Raw genomic sequence first — 27,986 nt, 5'->3', positions numbered from 1 at the left:
ATGAGAACGAATAGATCGTACAAACTCGTTCTGCACAAGAAAGGTTTCGGTGGAAGTGGTGAGCCAAATATCTCCATACATTCATTCATTTGTTCGTTATCGGCCGAGCTGGAGCCCGTCTCAGCAGCGAGCGGCGGGGGACACCCTGGACAAGCCGCCAGTTCATCACAGGGCAACAGAGAGACACACACTCACACGGGGAGAACGTGCAAACTCCTCGAGAAAGCCGGATTCGAACTCGCAACCTCCTTGCTGTGAGGCAACAGCTCTCCACTGCTCCACCGGGCCGCCCTATCGCAATTAAATTGATGTTTTAGTGAGGAGGATTTGAATTTTGTCAGATTATTTCAAGTGAATGTTTCCTTTGAGCAGATGAGTTGGTTGTCAATCCAAAAGTCTTCCCTCAAGTTAGTCTGCGGGATATAGTCGAGATTGCACACCCCACAGATGAATACAGGTGAGTTTCCGTCAATGGTTAGAGCTGTGGGGGTATTTTCAGAAAACTTTAATCACGTATTCCTATTGGTTTTTGAAATCCTCTACTGAGTGAAACATCTGGCATTTCTCTTGCAATCCTCAGTCCTCTTCTCCTTCAAGTGAAAAGTCTAAAAGAAGACCTTCAGAAAGGTAAAGTCACATGCTAACTGTATTTCAAGAGTTTAAGATGGATGAAGAGAAAGCACGGGGAACCTGAAAGGATGGCGGGGGGGGGGGTCCAGGAAATGACATTGAATGATATTAAAACAATTTCTTGGTATAGTGGTGCATAAAATAAATATTTGGCAGAGCGAAATAGAAACTCAATACTTTGTAGTGTAACCTCAGGTCAAACGGAGTGTTTGGGGTCGTTGTCATGGAAGACCCAGCCGTGTTTCGTCTTCAATGCTCTCCTGATGGAAGAATACGTAGCCCCGTTCATCCTGTCCACGACTCGGATCGGATCAGTCGTCCTGTCCGTGACTCGGATCGGATCAGTCGTCCTGTCTGTGACTCGGATCGGATCAGTCGTCCTGTCTGTGACTCGGATCGGATCAGCCGTCCTGTCCACGACTCGGATCGGATCAGTCGTCCTGTCCACGACTTGGATCAGCCGTCCTGTCCGTGACTCGGATCGGATCAGCCGTCCTGTCCGTGACTCGGATCGGATCAGCCGTCCTGTCCGCGACTCGGATCGGATCAGCCGTCCTGTCCATGACTCGGATTGGATCAGTCGTCCTATCCACGACTCGGATCAGCCGTCCTGTCCACGACTCGGATCGGATCAGTCCTGACCGTTATACGGATCAGTCGTCCTGTCCGTGACTCGGATCGGATCAGTCGTCCTGTCCGTGACTCGGATCGGATCAGTCGTCCTGACCGTTATACGGATCAGTCGTCCTGTCCACGACTCGGATCGGATCAGTCGTCCTGACCGTGACTCGGATCGGATCAGTCGTCCTGTCCGTGACTCGGATCGGATCAGTCGTCCTGTCCACGACTCGGATCGGATCAGTCGTCCTGACCGTTATACGGATCAGTCGTCCTGTCCGTGACTCGGATCGGATCAGTCGTCCTGTCCGTGACTCGGATCGGATCAGTCGTCCTGACCGTTATACGGATCAGTCGTCCTGTCCACGACTCGGATCGGATCAGTCGTCCTGACCGTGACTCGGATCGGATCAGTCGTCCTGTCCGTGACTCGGATCGGATCAGTCGTCCTGTCCACGACTCGGATCGGATCAGTCGTCCTGACCGTTATACGGATCAGTCGTCCTGTCCGTGACTCGGATTGGATCAGTCGTCCTGTCCCCTTTGCAGAATGGCAGCCCCAATGCACAATGTTCCCACCTCCATGCTTCATGGTGGGTTTGATGTTCTTGGGGTGCAACTCAGCATTCTTCCCTCCGAACCCGGCGAGTTGAGTTTATACCACACTCATAGATGTAAACACCGTCTCTTGAGACAGGTAGAGGACACCTCTATGAAGGTAGAGGACACTCTTCTACAGTGTTTCCTTGCACTGTGGTAGCGATTTTGATTTATTTATCTATTGTGACCTCTTTTCTGTTCATTGCTAATGAAAGATATTTTATTTTGTGCAGAGACCATCAGTGTGGATCAGACTGTAGCACAAGTCTTCAAACTGCGTGCTTACCAGGACGTCATAGTGAGCATCGTCGATCCGAAGGTAGAGTCGGTGTTACTCATCGGCTTCTCTGCCTTTTGTCAGTCCAACAGCGTCTCTAGTGTTCTTTAATTTGATCTTTTTACAGGATGTAACTCTAGACCTGGTGGAGTTGACGTTCAAGGACCAGTACATTGGCAGAGGAGATATGTGGAGACTGAAGAAGAGTCTGGTGGGGCGTGTTAACGTTTATTTTTGGCTGTCATGTGTAGTGGAATGCTCACATGAGCACTAACTGTTTCAATCCTGATATGGGTCAATGTGGTTGAGCGGGTCGTCCTATGATCGAATTCTGGCTCCCACATGTGTTCACTGTCGTTGTGTCCTTGGGCAAGGCACTTCACCTACATTGCCTGTGTGAATGCAGTTAGCGAGTGAATGTCGGTGGTGGTCAGGAAGGCCGATGATCCTGTCAGTCTGCCCCAGGGCAGCTGTATCTGCCCTGGGGCAGCTGTATCTACAACAGTAGCTTCACCACCAAGCATGGAGTGAATGAATAATGCACAATGTGAAGCGTCTTTGAGTGTCCAGAAAAGCGCTCTACAAAACCAACGCATTCTTCTTATTGTTATTATTCCAGGTGAGCACGTGCGCTTATGTGACACAGAAAGTGGAGTTTGCAGGAATCAGGTACTAAGAATACATTTCATTCTAAACACAGCTATTCAATTACAGATGCTCCTGGACCTGAATTTAAATCCAGGAAATGTAGATGGACTGAGCTTTTTTTAATTTTTCTTACATTTATTAATCGGTAATGTCACAATTTACGTAAATACAAAAGACTATCAAAAATAAAAAAGCAAATGTTTGGTGTTTTTCCACTCTGCTCCATCAGAATGTAATATTCTTTAATTACCACTATGCATTCTTTGAAAGTTAAATTCTCTATATTGGTGTAAAGGTAAAATAAATAAGTGGCAGTCCAGATGTGAGTAAAGGTGCAGGTCTCATTTACATTTTTGTATTTCAGTGTTGACACAGACGTCTTGCCTACAAGGCACTCGCTTACATCTGAGAGTCATTTGACAGATGCAGGGAAAAGAAGATTGGACTTTTCACAGTTGGACTTTTGCCAAATGAAAATAAAATTGTTTGTGACAGCCATGAAATGGGTCAGCTTGAGGGACTTGAACGTGGACTAAATCTCACTTTAAATGCAGATTAACTCAGATCTAATGTGTTGAATTGTTTTTAACACAATTCAACACATTGTTATCAAATAAGACCCAAATGCTCGACTTTGTTTCACAGATTTTGAATGCACTAATGGTGACATTTCCCTGCGTGACGGAATAACCTGCATTTTGTAAAGGATGTCCAGTATTTCAGCAGCCCCTTTTTTCAGTGCATCATCATGAGCTGTAGTCTCACTAAGTATTCTAATGATGTTTCATTCTCCAGAGCCCAGGCCAGCGAACTCTGGGTGAAGGGGGAGAAAGTGACATGTGGGTACATCAGTGAAGACACCAGGGTAAGAGCAGTGAGCTTTTTACTGGGACACCGTGACACCGTATGAAGTGTCTTCATTCACGGCCATTTCTTTTAAATCCCTTGTGACGCAGGTTGTATTCAGGTCCACATCTGCAATGGTGTACATCTTCATCCAGATGAGCTTTGAGATGTGGGACTTTGACATCTATGGTGAGTTGAACCGCTCACTTTGTTCATGTTGTTGTCATGGTGACATCTGGAGGATACGGTTATGTATCAATGCTTCTCTCAGGTGATCTCTACTTTGAGAAAGCTGTGAATGGTTTCCTGTCTGACCTCTTCGCCAAGTGGAAGGTTTGTGATTTGGCGTTTTAGTTCCAGCTGTGGCTGTAAGACGTTGTTACAACGATTTCATGTTCAATGTTTAAACAGGAGAAGAACTGCAGTCATGAGGTGACCGTTGTACTTTTCTCACGTACATTCTACAATGCCAAAACTATCGGTGAGTCCCCCCCCCCCCCTCTCTAACTACACAGTAAATAATGATGTGTGCAAATACGTTCATCTCCATTGGTACATTGTCCTCAGAGGAATTTCCAGAGATCTTGAGAGACTCGATCAGACAGGATCATGAAGGACGTTATTATGAAGACTTCTACCGGTAATTGGTTTGTTCTCGTTTTTATTGACATCTTGCTCATTAGAATAACGGACTAAATTTGCTGCCTCTTGCCTGTTTTTTTGGGGGGGGGTGGATTAGGGTTGTGGCCCAGAATGAGAGAAGGGATGAGTGGACATCTTTATTGGTCACCATTAAGAAACTTTTCATCCAGTATTCTGTCCTGGTGCGGCTGAAAGAGGAAGGTAGGTGATGAGCACAGTGTTTGGCCTGGATCATGTACCTTTTTGTAACGCAATCGTTTGTCTGGTTATTTACGTTCCTTCCAGATGGGTTTCCTGTTGGTTACAACTCAACTGCTGCTCAAGGAAACTACCTGGAGGCCATTAACCTCTCCTTCAATGGTAAACCTACCATCAGGTTCCAGGCTAAGTTTAGGACTTGGCTGAGCCACCCAACCATGGGAGACTTGAGAAATGATGATCCTGATGATACCGAGTGTCTTTGATTGATTCCCACAATGACCCTCTCCTTCAGTCTTTGACAAACACTACATCAACCGTAACTTTGATCGCACTGGCCAGATGTCAGTGGTCATCACTCCTGGGGTGGGAGTGTTTGAGGTTGACCGCCTGCTTATGATTCTCACCAAGCAGCGCATGATCGACAACGGTGAGTGTGACGGTGTGAACTGGTCTGCTTGTTAACAGGGAAGTTAAGCTTTGTGGTAATGATGCTGGTGTTACTTCTTCATCTTCAGGTATTGGGGTAGACTTGGTGTGCATGGGGGAGCAGCCGTTGCATGCGGTACCACTGTTCAAGGTAACACACACATGGTTTTAGTCTCCATAGGTGTGCCTGTGTGCCTTTTGGTTACTGACCATCATTCTGCTTGAAGCTGCACAGCAGGATGGCCCCTGGAGACTCTCGTGTAGGAGATGACTATAACCTTCCCCACTGGATCAACCACAGGCAAGGCAGGGATTGATGGGAATAAATATGGGCTTCAGATTATATGAGGAAGTTCAAGTGGTTGAACTGTTATGATTGGATGTATTTTATTTTCCATATCCATAGTTTCTACACCTCCAAAAGTCAGAATTCTTGTAGTTCCTTCACCCCTCGGATCAAACTGGCCGGCCACAAGGTACCTTAATGATCCAGCAGCACTGTTATTTTACTGGAAGAAGGTTTAAATGACTGTTTCTTTTATCACTGATGTCATCTTTCTTTCTAGCTTCATGCTGAGAATCTTAAAAGCCACAAGGACCACAGTAAGTTGATTGCGACAATCATTTCATGGTTTATGAACTTTTAAATATTGTGACGGTTCTAAGGGCTTGTTAGCAATGATTAGCATGCTGGGAGGCTGGATGGAAATAGTTATCATCTTATTGTGATGACTGGTAATCAGGAATGTGGTAAGCATGCTGAAGTGACCTTTTGGATGGACGCATCAATCAGCAGCCTTCCAGAGCTGTCAGGTTGCCGAGCGCTGCTGTATAGTAACGCTGAGACACGCAAAGGTATTTACGTTTGCGCACAGAGGCGAAAAAGATCCTGTATTTTATCATATTTAACACCTCACAAGAAATGGAGCACTAAATGTTCTTTAGTACTAATTGTGGCGACCCCTCATGGAACATGCCCAAAGTACAGTAGTAGTAACTGTTTAACACGGAGTGTAAATCATTACACGCTTGGGAGTTCAGTCTGCCTGCTGAGCAGCGCTGTAAACCTAGTTCCAGTCGTTCTTTCCAGCATAGGTGGACAAAGGAGGACAGATTTATTTCAAGAGGAGACCGGGTGATGTGCGCCCTTTGCTGTGAAAGTGTGGAGTGGAGGACATCGAGTGTGCGGCATTATTTTGAGCTAGCACATATGCTAATCAAAGTAACAACTTCAAGATATTTTGTATTAAAAACCAGGCAGGTTTTTAATAGGGGAGTTATAACGTTTCTCACTGCATAAAGAAACAGGGAAAACCATTTGCTGACAGAGAAAACATGAAGGAAGCTTTCCTGTAGGCTGTGGTGATGATGATGAATATATTATTAGATAGAATGTTAGAGCAGTACAAATGCAGTCACACAGTAGTATTTATTACAGTACAAGTACAGTCAAACAATGGAATGTATTACAGTACAAGTACAGCCAAACAGTAGTATGTATTACAGTACAAGTAGTCAAACAATGGAATGTATTACAGTACAAGTACAGCCAAACAGTAGTATGTATTACAGTACAAGTACAGTCAAACAGTAGCATGTATTACAGTACAAGTACAGTCAAACATCCTGTCTAAGAGGAGCATTTCTAAAAAGCCCTTGCGGTCTTGTTTCCGTTGAAAGTCCTTCGTACATATTTCATGGGCAAGTTTTGTGTGTCCTACACAACACTGATTTATAGATGTGCACTATTACATATCCACTGATCACTGGACGACCCTCTCTAGCAACTAGTTGGCCCCCATAACATAACAACAACAACAATCGATCAGCTACCCGAAGACCCGCGGTTGTGCTCTCGTCTTTCATCACCTTCGGCTCGTGCGAGAGCTCATCGGTGGACCTGGCTATAAACGGAGGATAGGATCCAACGCAGTGCCTACCATAGTCCCTCTGTTAACCATCCTGTCTCCTGACTGTGGTTTGGGGACACAGGAGAGATCCGTCTCCTCCATGGCTGAAGGCTGCTTTTCCTCCGGGGTTAACCCCCTCAACTTCACGCCGGGTTCAAAGTGTGCAACAATCCTAAAAGAACACACCAGGCCTGCCGAAGAGATGGCGGGGGCTTTATTGTCGCGCTGCAAATTGGTACCGCTGTTAGCTCTCTACCTTCCCCGGTCGCCGTCTCTGCTTGCACCAGTTACAGCTCGCCGCTCCGTGGATTCACTTCACACTCAGGGGGGGGGGCACACACACCGAGCTCCCTATTCTAATCTCACAATGCCTCACAAGGAGCCTAAATGACGAGTCAACAGGGCAAAAAGACCCGGTGTACAGCCCGCTTCTTCAGCTACGGAGGACCCACAGTCACCGGAGTCCGGGACCGAGAGAGACTCAGCGTTCACAATGGAAGAGGCACCAACACAACATGCCTGTCAAGCAGGACGTCTGGAAGTGTACAGTTTTCACCACGTATGAGAGATGTGTCCGCTCGGACTGAGGTATGCACGTCCAATGTAGCTGTACCAAGCTAACGTGCACTCACCAATCACGGACCACAACTACTCGGGTAAACATTACACCGACTTGGATGGAGATAGCGATGCTAATTCAGAAGATTTGCTTTACCTGAAGATTCCAGTGAACATGGTCGGCCCCCATGCCGTCAGTCTGATCCAGATCTCATCGCTAGAAATGAAATGGAGCTCTTTACCACAGACTCTCTCAGCATGGTGGCGCCACTATCACAGAGACACCGCCCACAATAACAATAACTCGATTCCCCCCGTCCATTTCATCATTGGCTTCTTTCTCACTTTCCTCATGTCTTTGATGACGCTGTGATTCAAACTGAAAAGGCTGAACGGAGGAGCTCATTGCTGCTAACAGATCACGGCTACGTTCCAAAACACCAGTGCGCTGGGTGGTGCAGCCATTTAACGTCACACCCACAATGCTGTGCGACGTAAACAACAATGGCGACCTACGTGAAAAATAAGTTTATATAAAAATATAACAAATGGAAATTATTTTTGAAATTGTACTCTTACTGAGAGCAAAATAAATCATGTAGAGTTAACATGTCATTATAGTCGCGGTTCCCTTTAAGCAGGAAGTTGACAGAATTCTTTTCTTATTCCTCAACCCTCCTCGCAACGTTGCACAGCTCTCTGTGCTCCAAAGGACTCTGAGAACAGCCTGCCTATACAGGTGGACTACGACGCCTATGATGCTCAGGTGTTCAGATTACCTGGTCCCTCTCGAATTCACAGGATCTCCAACTTCAGGTATCTGATTGAACATTCACCTTTTACCTACGTAGATCAGATGCATCTTCCATTTCATTTAATAGTCCCAACTGTGTCTTTCAGGATGGGCCGAGACAAAGAGACAGGTGGGAGGAAGAGCTGGGGATCGGTGGACGTCATCGGAGGCATAGGCGTGTCCCCCCCTGTTCGTTCTGGAGGTCTGGAGGAGCAGCGTAGCCTCGCCTCTGATGACAGCCTGGGGCCCGTGTCTAACATGCTGCTTATACCCCGTATTCCTCCCACCCAGTATGAAGTCAGCAGCTCCCTAGGATACACTAGCACCAGAGGTAAGTCCTTCATCCACAGCTGTGGGGAAATCTATGCAAAGGATTTGTGATGGAGGTTTGCTTTTCCATTGCCTTGTTTGATGTCCAGAGTTGTTGGAGAAGATGATGGACTCTCAGAGGGATTCCAGTGCGCCGGGAAGGTTCACAGTTGGGAGTGCTGAATCAACCCTGCACATCCGCCCAGGAGGTTACGCCCCTCAGAGGGCACTCATAAACCCCTTTACCCCATCCAGGATGCCAATGAAGCTAACCTCTAACCGGAGGCGCTGGATGCACACCTTTCCTGTTGGTGAGATTTCACGCTTCTTCATGCAGCCAGAAATGTTTTTGTAGGCCGTGTAATCATGTGTATTTAATTAGTCTAGTTGATGTAGTTTGTGCTGTTTAGCAGTATCATTTATAGTTGCCTACACTTTGGCTCTATACACAGCAAAACTCTGAAAAGGGTTTGAAAAAGTTATATTTTCACATTGCAATGTTTTTGGAAGGAACGTTTTACACACGGATACAACAAAGCGTCTGTAGAAGGTGATGGACCTTTTCAAATTCAACACCACAGAATAAGATCATAGTGCTGATGCAGCAGGTCTACATTAAAGTAGCAGCAATAAACTGAACAAAGCAAACCAGGAAGTCCAATGTTGTTGTCTTACTGTTCTGTCCCCAGAACTGTAATAAGTATTCACAAGTTTCCAGTCTGGAATTGGTCTTCTAAAGGTTACATCCATTCATCCATTCATCCATCCATCCATCTTCTTCCGCTTATCCGGGGCCGGGTCGCGGGGGCATCATCCCAAGCAGGGAAGCCCAGACTTCCCTCTCGCCGGTCACTTCCTCTAGCTCTTCCGGGGGGATCCCGAGAGACATAGTAGCCCAGGACCAATTATTTTATTCATCATGGGGGGGTTATGTGAGCCACCCTTTGTCTGGTCCCTCCCCTAGGACCTGTTTGTCAAGGGTGACCCTACCAGGGGCATATAGCCCCCGACAACTGAGCTCCTAGGATCATTGGGACACGCAAACCCCTCCACCACGATAAGGTGGCAGCTCAGGGAGGGGCAAAAGGTTACATTTTCAGGCAAACTGCACTTTCTTCTTTTTCCAATATAGGGTTAGATTTTCTTTTAGCATTATGTTTTCACACTTTTTACACTGCAAACGCACAATTGAATAACATTTTCACCCCCTTGAAACAACCACGCATTAAATGCATCGGGCGCATAGGGTGAAGGCGCCTCCATGATCGGCACACGGAGAAATTAGGGGGTGGTGCCTTGCTCAAGGGCACCTCGGCAGTGCTCTGAGTGTAAAACTGGCTCCTCTCCGGCCACCAGCACTCATTCCTCATTTTGTCTGGGCTGGGACTCGAACCGGTCAACCGGTGGACTTCTCCGCGTCCCAGCCCAAGGCCCAACCCACTGAGCCACTGCCGCCGTATGAAAATACTTTTGAAATACAATTTTTAAGTGAATTAATGGAATCGGAAACATTCATGTGCAGAATTTGGAAATAAAGAAACACAATCTTGAGCTGTGGTGGAGTGGGTCGTCCAGTGATCAGTGGTCGGTGGTTTGAATCCTAGCTCTGACTTTCCACATGTCAAAGTGTCCATGGGCAAGACACTGAACCCCAAATGAGTGAATGTCAGGCTTAATTGTAAAGCAGCGCTTTAGGCACCACAAAGGTGTAGAAAGTGCTCTTTAGTCTCACGTGGTAAGATTGTGTTAAGCAATAAAGTCATTATGGCCTGATGCTGAACACCAGAGCTAGGCTATCGCTATCACCCATATGCATGGTGTCTGGCTTCACGAAGTTGTTTGACAGCATAGAGACTATAATGTTGGAATATTTGCTGTCATACATTTTGCTTGTAACTGGTGTTATGTTTTTGTTTGTTGGTTTGTCTGCATGTTAGCACACAGTTATTTTTTGGAGATGACAAATAATGCTGATACAAACTGAATCAGATTAGATCTGGAAGTTTACTGATTCATGTTGGTGTCTAATTTTATTAGTTTCTGATTTATTGCCTGAAGAAAAAACTATCCCTAGTGAAATAAGGTTTTTCTACCTTCAAAGTACCGGTAATAATGATACCAGTGTCATCCAGATTTTAGGGCCAGGTGTGCATGATCAGGACTAACTGTGCATGGAGTTAAAAAACATTTAAGGGTCTGTGTTATCCTGTACATTGGACCTGGTCATGATAAACTACTGACCAGATATGAATATAAATATTCTAGCAAGAATGTCGTTGGTCAACGGTTGGCTTGCTGTCAGCAGGATTACATGGTGCACAGCTCTGGAAGGGGGGTCGATCCAGAATCCTTTCCACATTCTTTGATATTTCACCTGATCACACACAGACTTCTGATTTCCATAGAAAGAATTTGGACCTCAGTGTTGACTTTGTGTGTTTAATTGGATTGTTTGGGCTTTGTGGAATTACGTGCTCTACTCAGTTCAGTTCTAATACGGTAGAAAATTGTTGACATTTGTACCATCTTTGCAAATACTTTTGTGTGACGGAGCATCTTCTGTGGCTGACGTTATCTGTAGTGCCACCATCAGTTCAAACTATTCCCTTGAGCAAACACTGTTGGGATGGCTCATGCTGAAATATAAATAAAACTGAATTGAATTTGTCTCCGTTACTGTGCAGGTCCATCTGGAGAGGCAATCCAGATCCATCACCAGACCAGACAAAACATGGCTGAACTGCAGGGCAACCAGCTGAGAGATCCTGCCCACACTTCAGCGGAGCTGCTGGAGCTGGCCTATCATGAAGCCACAGGAAGGTTAGGCTCATGTACCACACCACAGAAAGGTCCCTTGTGTAGAACCTTCTGATTTCAGTACGTCTGCTTGTCTTTTTATTGAAGGCGAACCATCTCAAGGCAAATTGCAGAGAATGGCCTTTACACTGGTGGAGGGATGGAAGAGTTGACTGGCAGTCCAGGGAGCAGCAACAGCGGTGATGAGACGACTCACAAATATTCCAATTAGCTGCAGGGATAAAGCATGATGAAACCAAATAAGTTCAAAGTATTCTGTAAATTATGAAATACATTCTCCATTACTGTTAGAAGGAGAAGTTCTTACGCTCCACAGGTAGGAGGTGAGTTAGGAGAAGGAGAAGTTCTTACGCTCCACAGGTAGGAGGCGAGTTAGAGGAGAAGGAGAAGTTCTTACGCTCCACAGGTAGGAGGTGAGTTAGAGGAGAAGGAGAAGTTCTTACGCTCCACAGGTAGGAGGTGAGTTAGAGGAGGAGAAGTTCTTACGCTCCACAGGTAGGAGGTGAGTTTGAGGAGAAGGAGAAGTTCTTACGCTCCACAGGTAGGAGGTGAGTTAGAGGAGAAGGAGAAGTTCTTACGCTCCACAGGTAGGAGGTGAGTTAGAGGAGAAGGAGAAGTTCTTACGCTCCACAGGTAGGAGGTGAGTTAGAGGAGAAGGAGAAGTTCTTACGCTCCACAGGTAGGAGGTGAGTTAGAGGAGAAGGAGAAGTTCTTACGCTCCACAGGTAGGAGGTGAGTTAGAGGAGGAGGAGAAGTTCTTACGCTCCAACGTATAAATACAAAACCTGCTTCACTGAGCCAGTCGGCTTCAGGTTTCAGGTTTCAGGTTTCAGGAGACCTACGGAGCGGAGGCGCGGTGGAAGAAAGGCGAGCTGTTGGGCTAATCGTAAGAACGCCGGCTTGATCCCTCGGAAACGGAACTGGGATTCGGGTCCGGGGCATCCGTGCGGCGTTCGTGCGTTCTCCCCGTGTCCGCGTGGGTTTTCTCCGGTTTGCATGTTTCTCCCAAAGACATGCAATTTAGGTCAATTGGCTGCCCCAAACTGTCCTTCGTGTGTGCGTGTGTGCGAGTTGTTTGTCTCTGTGTGGCTCCGCGATGCGCTGGCGACGCATCCGAGGTGTTCCCCGCCTCGGGGTGTGCTGATATTATCAGACTAGTGATCCTTGATTCTTAAAGGCATCTTTCCACATGTTCATTGTATAGTATCCATGGAAACTAGATGCTTCCCATAATAAAGAGACCTTTATCTGTTCTCTCCAGCAGTAATGTTTCTTCGGCTCACTCGACCACACACAGCAAAAAGATCATTTCTCTCTCAGTATGTTGTGTATTCCTCCAGTAAGATGCTGAAATGGAACAGAAATGTGTTTTCTTTGTGACAATGAAATACATTTGGACTGTCAGACATTCACGGATTGAATCATTGTCCATGCCCGTACAGGCCCTCCCACCCACCGCGGCTCGCCATTTGAAGACGCTTCCTTCAGCAGTGCCGACCCAAGTGAGTTCATCTTGTCCTTACAGCAACACTGAAACGGGATGAATCACCAGATCAGAGCAATAAACCGGCAGCATGAGGGCTTATTGAGCTTTGGCAAGCAGGTTTCTCCACTGGGCATCTGTCTCCATGGTTACAGGTATCAACGGCTCTTCCAGGTCGTGTGGTTTGGGGCTTCCTCTTGGCTCCATTTTTATTCACACTTTCTCCTAAATCTTTTCTTTCTCTTGGCCTCTTCTTGATTCTCACAATGAAATGACCGTTATTAGCGCTCTAATGAATTCCCTCCCCTCCAATAATTTAGCTTTCTACACCTTATTCCTGCATGGTGGTGTGTAATGTAGATTTATCTTTGTTTAATTGCAATTGGCATTTATATCAAGCAAATGTGATTCACCCAATATTTTGATTTAAGGGTTTCTAAATATTTGCATGATGTGATTTCTCTGCTTAGATTTAAGTGTGCAATTATCACCAATTCTGAGCTAATGACACTTTTTCCATGTTTGTGAGAGAAGGTTATCACAGTCTGACGGCCACAGGGCCAAAATCTGCATGTGTGATCACTGCTGCACCACTCAGGAATCACCAGCAGGGGTGACGAGGCCAGTAAAAGTAACACCTTCCTCATTTGTTTTCTTCCCCTCTCTCTGCTCTGTTTTGTATTTGTATTTTTGTCTTCACCTTCTCCTGCCCTCCCAATTTTCCCCATCACCCCTTCCTTTCTGTATCCATCCCTGCTCCCACAATCATGTACCACTATATTCTGGATACATGCATTTGTCTTTGCTGTGGGGATTTTGTGTGTGTGTGTGTGTGTGTGTGTGCGTGTGGTGTTGGTGCTCCTGAAGCCCTGCTGCTGTCTGCACCCCCGACAGTGCCCAGCTTTTGCTGCACAGTGGGGGTGGACTGGAAGTCTCTGACCACGCCCGCCTGTCTCCCCCTCACAACCGACTATTTCCCGGATCGCCAGACTCTACAGAACGACTACACGGAGGGCTGCTACGACCTGCTGCCGCACAGCGACATGGAAAGGTAGAACATGTGGCGTCTATCGTGTAATGGAGCTAATCACATTGTGTCCTAGCAGAGGATCCCAAACAGCAAAACCTTTCTGGATGTCAATTGTGTCTGATATTTAGCTTCTGAAAAGGTCTAGAAATAAAACTGTAATGGTTTTATTAAACTTTGAGATTAAAATAAGCTTTCAATGACATGACTTAATTTAGATGTATTTCTTCTGTTTCATATATCGGAAGGATTCCATATAATGATGTCCTGTCGGTCCTGGAAAGCTTCTTCAGCTCACTTCTGAATTCCTCTTGTTCCCAGGAGGGACGACGACGCCCCAGTGATGAGTGCGTCTCAGGTGTTTGAGGAGTTTATCTGTCAGAGGTTGATGCAGGGCTACCAGATCATCGTCCAAACACGCAGCAGGAAAGCGCAGCTCTCAGTCGCCACTCCACTTGGTAGCAGCCCTCTTTACACCAGAGGTAAATGAAGGCGTCCTATACTCCGTTCTGATTTGCTCTGGTTGTCCATACATTCCTGATATTGGACTAAATAGTGTTTGCATTTGCTCAAATAATGTCTCAGGACACCTCAAAGTTACAGATATATCTGAAACCGTGTTGTTATTGTTCAATTCAATTGTATTTCTATAGAGTTATCTCAAGGCACTTTACAAGTGTGGCAGGGAAAGACCGAACAAGAAGAGTCTTGACTTGGTTGCAAGTCTTGGATTCTTCTGTACGGTTTCCTTTTATATGTTTTTCTTTTGCTTTTATCTTTTGTCTGCTGGGGCCTCTTGCCAGGTCATCATTGAAGATGAGAAGCTTTTCTCAATTGATTTTACCTGGTCAAATAATGGTTAAATTAAAAAAGAGCAAGCACTTTGGCAACAGAGGCAAGGAAAAACTTCCTTTTATCAGGCAGAAACCTTGGACAGAACCCAAGGCCATCTGTCCTGAGTTGAGAAGGAGAGAGAGCGAGAGAGAGGCAGAGGTAGAAAGACAGAGAGACCATGGAGGAGAGTGAAAAACAGAGAGTGATAGAGAGACAGAGAGCAGACAAAAACATAACGTAACATAACATGAACAAGAGCTGCCAGATAAAGCTATACATGCTAATGCTAGCGATAGGGACCTAGGGGTCGACAGCCACTGGTCCAGGTTCTGCAGCACCACGGACAGAAGGACCTGCAGACAGAGACAGAAAGAGGGACAAACGGAGGGAGAGAGCGTTCTAGTGACTATTATAATATAGGAGAGGGATCGGCAACCTTTTTCACGACGCGTGCCACTTTACGATATACTCAAGCCCAGAGAGCCAACACCTACTTCTTTAATAAAATCATTTGTGTTTTTTTTTACAGTATTTAAACATGTTCACTTAACTAAGTGCCTTAGTTGATCATTATATGCTATATAAAAGATTTAATATGATGTCGGCTCACCGCTTTCAGCTATAACAGCTTCAACTCTTCCAGGAAGGCTTTCCACAAAGTTCAGGATGTGTTTATGGGAATGTTTGACCGTTCTTCCAGCAGTGCCTCCGCTCTAACTCACCCCAAAGGTGTTCTGTCGGGTTGAGGTCAGGACTCTGTGCAGGCCAGTCAAGTTCTTCCACAACAAACTCGCTACATCCATGTCTCTATGGCCCTCGCTTTGTCATGTTGGAGCAGGAAGGGGCCATCTCCGAACGGTTCCCACAAAGTTGGGAGCATGAAATTGTCCAAAATGTCTTGGTATGCTGCTGGAACTAAGGGGGCGAGCCCAACTCCTGACCAACAACCAAACACCACAATCCCCCCTCCACCAAACATTACACATGGCACAAAGCAGTCAGACAAGTACCGTTGCCCTGGCAACTGCCAAACCCAGACTCGTCCATCGGGTTTCCAGACAGAAGCGTGATTCGTCACTCCGGAGAACACGTCTCCACTGCTCTAGAGTCCAGTGGCGGCGTGCTTTACACCAGTGGCCCGGTACCGGTACCGCTTTGTTACCGGGTCGTACAGAAAGAATAACTCATTTATAAAATTTTCGTTGTATTGATTATTAGCGTCTAAAAGGTGTTTTATTTTGAAAAACGACCGGATTTTCTCCAATGTATCATTCGGCTGTGAATTTTCTTGGTAAACTGCTGTTTGTTTTTTTAAAGGCATTTTGTTAGAGCTCGTCAACCAATAGGGGCTGTGTGTGTCCTCTGATGTTTTCAGGTCTGGTGTCAATGCGTCGGGCGGAGGAGGAGGAGACTGTTTATTGGCTCAGCATGGGACGGACCTTTCATAAAGTTTGCCTGAAAGACAAAATAATCACTGTGACTCGCTACCTGCCCAAGTGAGTACAACTACGGCGTTATCATTTGGCCTTTGCATCACATATGAAAATATAGTGCACCAAAATAGTCTGCTGCCAAACAGCTTGAACAAAAACCACTTTGGAATTGCACACCGTTAATCAACTGCTTCTCTCTGGCGCCCTTCAACCTCAACTGCCTTGCCCAAACGTCTCCTGCTTTCTCCCCATGCTCATAAATACTGCTACAATTCTTTAACAGTAAAAGTTCAATACTGTTTGATGTAAGTGCATCATAATCTGAGATAAGTTTTAGCCGGTCTTCGTACAAACCTGGAGAAGGAGTTTGCAAATTTCTATCTAAATCAGCTATTTGTCTTTCCAGTTCCTTTCCTTTTATTATGCAATCCTTCTTCTGTTTTGCCCATTTAAGCGATAACCTGACCTCTGAAATACGCCGTAAGAGCTTCCCAAACAGTTAAAATAAAGATATCAGGCGTAATATTGATATCAAGGAATAAAGAAATTTGGTCTGTCATGAAATTCAATACATTTTCATCAGATAATGAAAGCAAATTAAATCTCCACATTCGTCTAGGATTCTAATCATCTGGTATTTTCAATTTAAGTAGAAGGGGGGGCATTGTCCAATATTACTATGGGTTGGTTTTCACATTCCTGAAAGAGCCATCGCATTATCCTGGAATCAGGAACTTCAATGTGAAGATGAGTTCACTGATGAGTGTGCATTTTCCTTTTGAAGTTAAAATGCACTTATTCGCCCACATAAATGTGAATATATTTTAACGGGTTGCTCTTTACCTCCATCTTGATGCATCTTCTCATTTCTAAAGTTGTATTCGATAAAAGGAGATTAAAAACACTTTGTGCGACGGCTTGAGCGTCCTCCACAGACTCCGCCTTCAGCCGACTGAAAGCTGTGCGTTGCTGCTCTAGGTATCCGTACGAGTCGGCACAGATTCAGTACAGCTACAGCCTTTGTCCTCCACACTCTGATGCTCAGTTTGTGTCCTGCTGGGTGGAGTTTTGCCACGAGAGACTTGAAGAGTACAAGTGGAACTACCTAGACCAGTACATCTGCTCTTCTGGCTCTGAGGACTTCAGGTACATGCGCATACTCCCACGTTGTTTGTACTTAAAAGTACGAAGTAGATGGGCGTGTTTACACTAGACATACTAGGATATAGTTGTGGTAATATCATAAATGCGAGTACCAGCCTCCGATACCACGCTCTCTTCCTGCTGCCCCACAGTTTGATTGACTCTCTGAAGTTTTGGAGGACTCGTTTCCTCCTGCTGCCTGCCGGAGGAGCTCGGAGGGTGGCGGATGGAGAGGGGCACTGGGATGTGTATGGGGAGGGGGCAGGTGCTGGGATGGGTGGCAGCGGGGATTGGGTCCTTTTAGATGGCTTCATCCGCTTCCTGGAGGGCCTGAACCGCATTCGACGTCGCCATCGCTCCGACAGGATCATCAGGGTGAGGCTCACTTAGTTTGCGTCGTGTTTCTAAATGAAACACGTTTTGAAAAGTGCGATTGTTTCTTAAAATTCTACATTTTGTTGTATCGAGTTCAGAATTGGCACAAAACAGCAGTGCCTTGTGTGTGTCTGTGGTGGAAAGTCGTTAGCTAACTACTCGGGTGCTTGCCTTGTGGCTGCAGCAGGAGACGGCGGCTGCTTCTACATGGTTGGTCCCTTTCCTTTGAACACGTCTCAGAAATTCCACAAGTGAATCTCATCACGTTGGGCACAAATGGCTGCGTTGACTCGTGGATTAAACGTCAAATGTCACTGGTTTTAGTTCTTTAGCTAAATATGGCAACCCATTTCTGGATTTCTTCCTGATGCTGCCAGAAGACGATCAGCAGATGCAGCGTGACCCATCGTGTTGTGTTGCTCGGACGATGACCACGAGTGGGTGTGGTGTGGAGCTGTGTGTCCCCTCAGCAGCTAGAGCTAGCTAGAGCTAGCTGCTGAATGGAATATTTTCCTCTGTAACACAGCAGAAGGGCACAACAATGAAAGGACAGCAGGTTGCCGGTTCTATCCCCGCGTATCCTACGGAGCCTGTGGCAGCCCCACAAGGCAAGAAAGGCACTTCGGCCTTGTCCGTCTTACTGGAAATGGAGCAAAACCAGAAGTGAGTGTCTCCCGGGGCTGCAGGCTGGGATGCCGTCGCGTTGCTCTTTGACCTGCCGCGCCTTTGCTTTGTCAGAGCGCTGGATGAGCAGCAGCAGCAGCAGCAGGCCAAGCCCTTAACAGCTGTCAGTGATTCCTCAAGTGCTGCTACATGTGTCGACAGCCCCCGCAAGGTGAGAACCACGGCCAGCTGTAACTGCTGGGATGAATGATTCTGTGCTGCTGCTTTGGTGTGGGGGTCTTCTGTCTGTCTGTCTGTCTGTCCCCTGTCCCCTGTCCCCTGCTGCTGAGCTTTGGGTGCTTGATCCTGGATCGTGTTCTTCCTGTGTGCTGACAGGATGCTGCCTTTATGTTGGACTGTATACGTAGCCCTCGCTGCTCCTACATGAATCACTCTCAGGTCAGTAGCACTTCCTCACGCTGTCTCACGGCGTCGGACCCGCGTGCTGCTTGTGCGTTTACGTTGTATTGGTGTGGTGTGTGTTCCTGCTGCTAGGCTCAGGCAGTTTGCAGCTTAATCAATTCCCTTTCTGAATGGTTCGTTATTGTATTTGAGGGGCACGTGTTCATTTAACCGATAACATGTCTGCGATCATTTACATTTGATCTGTTAGATGCTGCTGCTCGGTGATCCTGAGAGGCTGCAGGGTCGAAGGCCGTATGCCGTTTGACAGTAGAAATACATCAAAGTTCATCGTTCGTTTTTATCACGCATCAAATAAAAGCCTTTACAGAAAGGTTTTCCCTCGGTTCAATGATGCTCTGCGTTGATGGCCAGGGTGAAGCAGACAGATCGCCTCTTTTACCATCGGCACACAATAATTAAACTGTAAACACCAACAGACAAAAAATGATCAACACATAAACAACATTAACAATTTGAAAAGCTGCCAAAATGACCGGGCAAAAGATATAATCATCTAATAATTAGTCTCTAACGCAATCGAAGGCGCAGCTTTGAGCTGAAGCCGATCCCGTTCAGTGGACGGCGTCTCCAGCTGTGGCCCAGCTGTGCATGAAATTATTATTCATTCATCTCCATTCATCTTCTGAAACGCTTAATCCGTTCCCGAGTCGGGCTGGAGCCCATCCCAGCAGTAACGGGCGAGAGGTGGGGCACACCCGGGACAAGTCGCCAGTTCATCGCAGGGAAACACACACCTAGGCTGCATGTTTTTAGTGGTGGGGGGAAACCGGAGAACCCAGAGAGAACCCACACAGACACGGGGAGAACCCGGAGAGAACCCACGCAGACACGGGGAGAACCCGGAGAGAACCCACGCAGACACGGGGAGAACCCGGAGAGAACCCACGCAGACACGGGGAGAACCCGGAGAGAACCCACGCAGACACGGGGAGAACCCGGAGAGAACCCACGCAGACACGGGGAGAACCCGGAGAGAACCCACGCAGACACGGGGAGAACACGGATAGAACCCACGCAGACACGGGGAGAACCCAGAGAGAACCCACGCAGACACGGGGAGAACCCGGAGAGAACCCACGCAGACACGGGGAGAACCCGGAGAGAACCCACGCAGACACGGGGAGAACCCGGAGAGAACCCACGCAGACACGGGGAGAACCCGGAGAGAACCCACGCAGACACGGGGAGAACCCGGAGAGAACCCACGCAGACACGGGGAGAACCCGGAGAGAACCCACGCAGACACGGGGGGAACCCGGAGAGAACCCACGCAGACACGGGGAGAACACGGATAGAACCCACGCAGACATGGGGAGAACACGGAGAGAACCCACGCAGACACGGGGAGAACCCGGAGAGAACCCACGCAGACACGGGGAGAACCCGGAGAGAACCCACGCAGACACGGGGAGAACACGGATAGAACCCACGCAGACACGGGGAGAACATGCAAACTCCTCGTCAGATTCGAATCTGTGACCTTCTTGCTGTGAGGCCACAGCGCTTACCACTGCGCCACCATACATTTTTTTTACATTTTATTCTTCTATTATTCTATTATTATTCTTCAGTGGTTAACTTTCAATCCAAGGAAAAACACAAAGTATTGAATTTCTGATGTAAAAGTCTCGACCCCGAGCTGTGATTCAAAGGGTTTAACGTTGCTGCTGTCTCCATGGAGATTTCGGGTGGTGCCTCAGGTGGTCCATCAGGTGGTCCATCAGGTGGTCCATCAGGTGGTCCATCAGGCGGTCCATCAGGTGGTCCATCAGGTGGTCCATCAGGTGGTCCATCAGGCGGTCCATCAGGTGGTCCATCAGGCGGTCCATCAGGTGGTCCATCAGGCGGTCCATCAGGCGGTCCATCAGGCGGTCCATCAGGCGGTCCATCAGGCGGTCCATCAGGCGGTCCATCAGCTGGTCCATCAGGCGGTCCATCAGCTGGTCCATCAGGTGGTCCATCAGGCGGTCCATCAGGTGGTCCATCAGGTGGTCCATCAGCTGGTCCATCAGCTGGTCCATCAGGTGGTCCATCAGGTGGTCCATCAGGTGGTCCATCAGCTGGTCCATCAGGTGGTCCATCAGCTGGTCCATCAGGTGGTCCATCAGGCGGTCCATCAGGCGGTCCATCAGGTGGTCCATCAGGCGGTCCATCAGGTGGTCCATCAGGCGGTCCATCAGGTGGTCCATCAGGCGGTCCATCAGGCGGTCCATCAGGTGGTCCATCAGGCGGTCCATCAGGTGGTCCATCAGGCGGTCCATCAGGCGGTCCATCAGGCGGTCCATCAGGCGGTCCATCAGGCGGTCCATCAGCTGGTCCATCAGGCGGTCCATCAGCTGGTCCATCAGGCGGTCCATCAGGTGGTCCATCAGGTGGTCCATCAGGCGGTCCATCAGGTGGTCCATCAGGCGGTCCATCAGCTGGTCCATCAGCTGGTCCATCAGGTGGTCCATCAGGCGGTCCATCAGGTGGTCCATCAGGCGGTCCATCAGCTGGTCCATCCCCGGACCGGTGAAACCATCCGTACGCGTAGTTTACTTGTTGTTTGCTTGCTATGTGGTGAAACCCTGAAACACACTTCCTGGACTGGCTCATTTAGTTGCCCAATGAAGTCAGCGAAGCTGCAGATAAAGCATCAGCCGCAGCTGCAGCGCCCCCTGCAGGAGAGACCGCAGCCAGCAGCGGCGCAGACGCCAGGTAACAACTCCATGTGCTGCAGGCTTGTTGTTTGTCCTCTTCAAAAAGTCACCAATAAGTCATTCAAACGTCAATTCAGGGCTTTTGTTGTCGTGGTGGCAACAATTTAGGACAAACTTTTGTTTTTTTACAAATAGAATCTGATTAAAAACGATGAGTTTAATTGTTTGTAGTTTGTATTTTTGGCCTTTGTGTTTGTTTGTGTTTGTTTGTCAGGATTGTTGGTTTAAATGTGTGATAATGATGCCAATGTCATTATAGATTATATAGATGCCAGAATCAGGATGATCTCATGTTAATAGTGAAGCGCTGCAGGCTTCAAACTGATCAGAGATCTGTTCACAGTGGGCAGTCTGCAGCGGGAGCCCTTTCTCTCTCCTCTTCCTCATCACTCCTGGAGATCCTGGAGGCCATCAAACATCCCACGTAATGTACCCTCTCAACGTTCACACTCTGAAATGCATCGCGTACAGTTTGAACGCATTCGATATATTTAGCGCTTTTCCACGCCGCCTCTGGCTTCACAGGACAGGTGTGCAGCTGCTCCCAGAGCAGAAGGGGCTGCCGCTCAACGGCTTCATCAGTGCCGAGGTCGTTCATTGGCTGGTCAACAGCGTGGAGGGCGTGGCCACGCAGGGGATGGCGGTGGATATCATGCAGGTTGAGCGTCCCGTTGATCAGCTTGATGGATCGATGGAATGCAAAGCAAAACCGTGAAATCATGAATCAGCTAGTCCTGGAGACGCTTCCCGTGGCTTGTAGTAATTATGTCCTCCAGAGGTGGCGCTAGGCGACCCTGCATTCCCCGTGTCTTTTGGGTTTTTGCAGAAAATGCTGGACGAAGGTTTGGTGGCCCACGCCTCGGGAGACGCCATGCGCACCTTCGTCTACGGATTCTACTTCTACAGGATTGTAGCGGAGAAGGAGGGTGAATACTTTTGAAGTACATTTAAAGGCCGTATAACCCGTATAACCCGTATAACCGGTATAACCGGTATAACCGGTGCACACACACCTCTAGTGAACAGCGGGACCGCCGTTGTGCCGTAATACTGTTTGAAAACGGGAGCTCTATTCCCCATAATAAATAATGTGAACTAGAAGAATCCGTTCCTACGCAGGAGAGAAATAGTTATATTAATATGTAACTACGTGTATCTAAACAACAGAAAACACATACAAGTATAATAACAGTTAATTTAGCACAATTCTGTATCATTTACATTCTGTTTTGGCTGCGTGGAGGGGGGAGGGTTACTCCTCCATAGAATGGCTGGCTAACTGTCCTCCTGGGGTTAGTCCTTCTCTGTAGCCCAGTTTCCTTTAGAAAAGCCAAATCATTGATTACCGGTACTCCGTCCCGTACTCCGTCCCGTGCTCCGTCCCGTACTCCGTCCCGTACTCCGTCCCGGTACTCCGTCCCGTACTCCGTCCCGGTACTCCGTCCCGTACTCAGTCCCGTACTCCGTCCCGGTACTCCGTCCCGTCCTGCAGCAGATCCCAGACGCCGATCATTTCCCTCTTCAGTTCAGCAGCCGTTCTTTGGATCCATGACTAAGAGCTAAAGAGAACAGAGAGACAGAACAGGCACAGGAAGCGAAAGACGAGCGCCGTCTTCAACCTGCGGCAGGTCGACTCCTTTGGTTCGACTCCTTCGGTTCGACTCCTTCGGTTCGACTCCTTCGGTTCGCCTCCTTCGGTTCGACTCCTTCGGTTCGACTCCTTCGGTTCGCATCCTTCGGTTCGACTCCTTCGGTTCGACTCCTTCGGTTCGCCTCCTTCGGTTCGACTCCTTCGGTTCGACTCCTTCGGTTTGACTCCTTCTGTTCGCCTCCTTCGGTTCGCCTCCTTCGGTTCGCCTCCTTCGGTTCGACTCCTTTGGTTCGCCTCCTTCGGTTCGACTCCTTCGGTTTGCCTCCTTCGGTTCGACTCCTTCGGTTCGACTCCTTCGGTTCGACTCCTTCGGTTCGACTCCTTCGGTTCGCCTCCTTCGGTTCGCCTCCTTCGGTTCGACTCCTTCGGTTCGCCTCCTTCGGTTTGCCTCCTTCGGTTTGCCTCCTTCGGTTCGCCTCCTTCGGTTCGACTCCTTCGGTTCGCCTCCTTCGGTTCGACTCCTTCGGTTCGCCTCCTTTGGTTCGACTCCTTCGGTTCGACTCCTTCGGTTCGCCTCCTTCGGTTCGACTCCTTTGGTTCGCCTCCTTCGGTTCGCCTCCTTCGGTTCGCCTCCTTCGGTTCGCCTCCTTCGGTTCGCCTCCTTCGGTTCGACTCCTTCGGTTCGCCTCCTTCGGTTCGCCTCCTTCGGTTCGCCTCCTTCGGTTCGACTCCTTCGGTTCGACTCCTTCGGTTCGCCTCCTTCGGTTCGACTCCTTCGGTTCGCCTCCTTCGGTTCACCTCCTTCGGTTTGACTCCTTCGGTTCGCCTCCTTCGGTTCGCCTCCTTCGGTTCGCCTCCTTCGGTTCACCTCCTTCGGTTTGACTCCTTCGGTTCGCCTCCTTCGGTTCGACTCCTTCGGTTCGACTCCTTCGGTTCGCCTCCTTCGGTTCGACTCCTTCGGTTCGACTCCTTCGGTTCGACTCCTTCGGTTCGACTCCTTCGGTTCGACTCCTTCGGTTCGCCTCCTTCGGTTCGCCTCGGCTCCACCCGTGTGGTCGAACTCCGTTGCTTTGGTCGGGAACCGAGGTTCCACTGTCAAAGCGACTCGTGGAAAGAGGTCCGGGGGACATTCTTGGATGTCCTGTTCTCTGCAGGACCGTCATCTCAGCCCCCCCCGGCGGCATCCGGCGGCTGGTCGACTGCAGCCGTGGAGGACTTTGCCCTCTTCCAGAGGAGGTGGTTTGAGGTTTCCTTCATGCTGGAGGAGCAGCGACTCGGCGACCTCCCGACCTTCCTCCTGCCTTGGCTGCCCAGCCGGCCGGCTTCCTACGCCAGCAGACACAGCTCCTTCAGCCGCAGCTTCGGAGGCCGCAGCCAGGCCGCCGCACTGCTCGGTACGCCCCCCCCCCACCCGTCCATCCAGTCCAGGGTTTGCCACACAGGGCGGGGGCGGGGGGGGCGCACTGTTTGGTTGATTATTTAAAGGTATATGAGCCCTCCCGTTTCATATCTGCTGTTTTCAGAATGACGGCTGCACTTTAAACCGGACGATGAAGCTCCAGCTGGGGGGCGCATCGGGTCCACGTTATTACCTCTTCAGACGGGGGGGGGGGGGGTCATTTATGCTTGGAGCTGTCCAGGTGTCCAGTTTGCTGGTTGTGTGTCGGTGGCTGATCAGCCATTGGCCGTTTGACGGATCGACGAAGTGAAACCTGGTGTGTCTGTGGTGGGTCTGTGGTGGGTCTGTGGTGGGTCTGTGGTGGGTCTGTGGTGAGTCTGTGGTGGGTCTGTGGTGGGTCTGTGGTGAGTCTGTGGTGGGTCTGTGGTGGGTCTGTGGTGGGTCTGTGGTGGGTCTGTGGTGGGTCTGCGGTGGGTCTGCGGTGGGTCCGCGGTGGGTCCGCGGTGGGTCCGCGGTGGGTCCGTGGTGGGTCCGTGGTGGGTCTGTGGTGGGTCCGCGGTGGGTCCGCGGTGGGTCCGTGGTGGGTCCGTGGTGGGTCCGTGGTGGGTCCGTGGTGGGTCCGTGGTGGGTCCGTGGTGGGTCTGTGGTGGGTCTGTGGTGAGTCTGTGGTGGGTCTGTGGTGGGTCTGTGGTGAGTCTGTGGTGGGTCTGTGGTGGGTCTGTGGTGGGTCTGTGCTGAGTCTGTGGTGGGTCTGTGGTGGGTCCGTGGTGGGTCCGTGGTGGGTCCGTGGTGGGTCTGTGGTGGGTCCGTGGTGGGTCTGTGGTGGGTCTGTGGTGGGTCTGTGGTGGGTCTGTGCTGAGTCTGTGGTGGGTCTGTGGTGGGTCTGTGCTGGGTCTGTGCTGAGTCCGTGGTGGGTCTGTGGTGGGTCCGTGGTGGGTCCGTGGTGGGTCCGTGGTGGGTCCGTGGTGGGTCTGTGCTGGGTCTGTGGTGGGTCCGTGGTGGGTCTGTGGTGGGTCCGTGGTGGGTCCGTGGTGGGTCCGTGGTGGGTCTGTGGTGGGTCCGTGGTGGGTCTGTGGTGGGTCCGTGGTGGGTCCGTGGTGGGTCCGTGGTGGGTCCGTGGTGGGTCCGTGGTGGGTCCGTGGTGGGTCCGTGGTGGGTCCGTGGTGGGTCCGTGGTGGGTCCGTGGTGGGTCCGTGGTGGGTCCGTGGTGGGTCTGTGGTGGGTCCGTGGTGGGTCTGTGCTGGGTCTGTGGTGGGTCTGTGGTGAGTCTGCGGTGGGTCTGCGGTGGGTCTGTGGTGGGTCCGTGGTGGGTCCGTGGTGGGTCTGTGGTGGGTCCGTGGTGGGTCTGTGGTCGCCTCTCTCACCTGTCGTCCATGTTCCAGTTCTTACTGCCACACCTGAATGTTTCGTTGTCACCTTCGACCTCTGTTACGGAAGCCTTGTAAATGAACGCTTTATTAATTTGGTTTTTTTCCTGTACTACTTTTTTTGTGCCGTCTGTCGCTGACATGATCAGTCCTTTGATAATGTATGAAATTATGAAAGACATGATCAATACCTTTTATATAGGAGTTACGGCTCAGAGGCGAGATCAGATAAAGTGGATCTTCTGCAGAGGAGCTGACCTCTGACCTCTGAACTCTGACGTCCGACGATGGTTTCATAATTCTGAAGCCTGTTGGAACCAGCTCATCCCAATCTGCGCTCACCTCCGGTGCTTCTTGCTTTCCTGTCTCTCCACCCCCCACCCTCCAGCTGCCACCGTCCCAGAGCAGAAGACGGCGACTCTGGACGTGGACGTGAACAACCGCAGCGACCGGACCGAATGGTGCAGCTGCTACTACCACGGAAGCTTCTGGCCCAACGCTGCCTTTGAGATCAAGCTGCATTGGATGGCCGTCACTGCTGCGGTGCTCTTTGAGATGGTAGCTGGACACAGGAACTCACTCGCGGGGCCGTGGTTGTGCAGATCTTCTTCAAAGATGCATCGATAGCTTCCTTTTCTCCGACGACGACACGTTTATTTCAAGTTTTCTTGCGTATTTCACGCGACTCATGAATGCTTGGAACGCCGGTTACTGTGAATCCTCTCAGGTTCAAGGGTGGCACCGGAAGGCGGCGTCCTGTGGGTTCCTGCTGGTCCCCGTGCTGGAGGTCCCTTTCGCGCTAACGTCCTACGTGTACGGAGATCCACTGAGGGCCCAGCTCTTCATCCCTCTGAACGTCCACTGTCTGCTGAAGAACGGCAGCGACAACCTGTTTGAAGGTACGGAGCTCCTCTGGCTGCTGATGCGTGGATGCGTCCCGCAGCTCAGACATCTGTTTGCTCGCATCCCTCCAACAGGATTCGAACCAGAGACGTACTGGGACAGGATGCAGCTCTTTCAGGAGGCCATACTGTACAGGTCGGTGTTTGGTGGCCTTTGTTTCACAGTCGTCTTTGGAGTGTCTGTGTGTGTGTGTGGGGGGGGGGGGGGGGGGGGGTACTGTGGGACATTATGTACAGAACTTGGAAACCAAAGTTATTTTTTAAACTATCAAAGCTAATTGTAATTTGTTTTTTTTGTCTATTTACCTTTTTCGAATGAACAATTATAGCTACATGTCAGTGTCACTGCTTTAATTCCAGTTTGTTTGCTTTTGCTGAACAAATAAAGTTATTTGAATGCAATTTAACATTGTTGGTGGAATGAATGTTTAGCAGCCTTTATTAAATGCCGTCTTTTCATTTTTGTAACTTGCAGCACCTGTACAGGTATTACTGCGTTTAAGTGATGATAAACCAGCTCTTACACTGAAGCTGCTTCCTACTTCACTATAGTAGGTTGTAAACTAGTGGTGGCTGAATTGAATATTGATCTTTGCTTGTCGAACCTGACAAACGTCTCCCATGTGGCATCGTCACCGCCCAACAGGATGAAGCATGCTCTTAAATGAGTTCATTCTGTTCTTTAAAATATCTGAACTAAATGCTGCTTATCCATTGATGATCTTACCTCAGCTTTGACTGAATTCTATGGCTGTGCTCTGTCTGCAGATTTGGCTTTGTGTACGACAAGTTCTCTGCTTCTGCCTTTAATTTCCCGTCTGAGAATAAACCCCAGTACATCCACGTAACAGGTTTGTCCCATCACAGCATCCTCAAAAGTCAAACCGCCCCTCTGTGATGTGAACATAGTTCTCATTCGCCTCCTCTTCCTCCTCCTCCTCCCAAGGCACAGTGTTCCTGCAGCTTCCCTACTCCAAGAGGAAGTACTCGAGCTGCCAGCAGCGCAGACGCAGGAACTCCACCACCTCCAACAGTCAGGGGCCGTTCGGAGGCGAGGAGCGGGTCGGGTATTACTGGGCCTACAACACCATGCTGACCAAGGCCTGGAGGACGGGACTGTTGGGTGACGAGAGGCTCGCCGATCGTCTCCTCAGGGACGTCACGGAGTTCTGTGCCAACAAGGACAACAGACTGCTCAGCTTCTGGGACGGCTGCCAGGAGAAGATGAACGCCAGCGCTCCTTGACGGGAGACGTGCGTGACGACTGCTGCTTCGGTCTCATGCTGCTTTGGCGCTGCGCAGAGACCGAAACTGGTTTTCAAGGCACTTGTCCTTTGTAACCAATAAAACCCGAGAATGTTTCCTCGTG

General features: G+C 49.2%; 1 protein-coding gene across 1 annotated transcript; it reads left to right on the top strand.

Moving 5' to 3' along the window:
* On the top strand, nt 1-27,981 carry depdc5 (DEP domain containing 5, GATOR1 subcomplex subunit). The gene is made up of 42 exons (XM_068748468.1): nt 1-58; nt 370-457; nt 581-627; nt 2,082-2,167; nt 2,253-2,336; nt 2,745-2,794; nt 3,569-3,638; nt 3,730-3,808; nt 3,891-3,952; nt 4,031-4,100; nt 4,187-4,259; nt 4,359-4,462; nt 4,547-4,621; nt 4,755-4,889; nt 4,978-5,039; nt 5,116-5,189; nt 5,295-5,364; nt 5,455-5,491; nt 8,052-8,172; nt 8,257-8,480; nt 8,569-8,769; nt 11,143-11,278; nt 11,363-11,454; nt 12,718-12,777; nt 13,626-13,809; nt 14,107-14,267; nt 15,995-16,115; nt 17,031-17,198; nt 17,348-17,570; nt 18,097-18,233; nt 18,309-18,405; nt 18,570-18,632; nt 21,259-21,356; nt 21,702-21,782; nt 21,884-22,016; nt 22,185-22,284; nt 24,104-24,343; nt 26,104-26,273; nt 26,443-26,614; nt 26,693-26,753; nt 27,386-27,468; nt 27,564-27,981. The coding sequence occupies exons 1-42, from the start codon at nt 1-3 to the stop codon at nt 27,860-27,862; spliced, it is 4,749 nt and encodes a 1,582-aa protein (XP_068604569.1). The 3' UTR covers nt 27,863-27,981.
* The last annotated feature ends 5 nt before the right edge of the window (nt 27,982-27,986 follow it).

The sequence above is a fragment of the Brachionichthys hirsutus genome, chromosome 15 (genome assembly GCF_040956055.1).
Source record: "Brachionichthys hirsutus isolate HB-005 chromosome 15, CSIRO-AGI_Bhir_v1, whole genome shotgun sequence".
Classification (NCBI taxonomy): Eukaryota; Metazoa; Chordata; class Actinopteri; order Lophiiformes; family Brachionichthyidae; genus Brachionichthys; species Brachionichthys hirsutus.
This window is presented reverse-complemented; position numbering and strand designations above follow the sequence as displayed.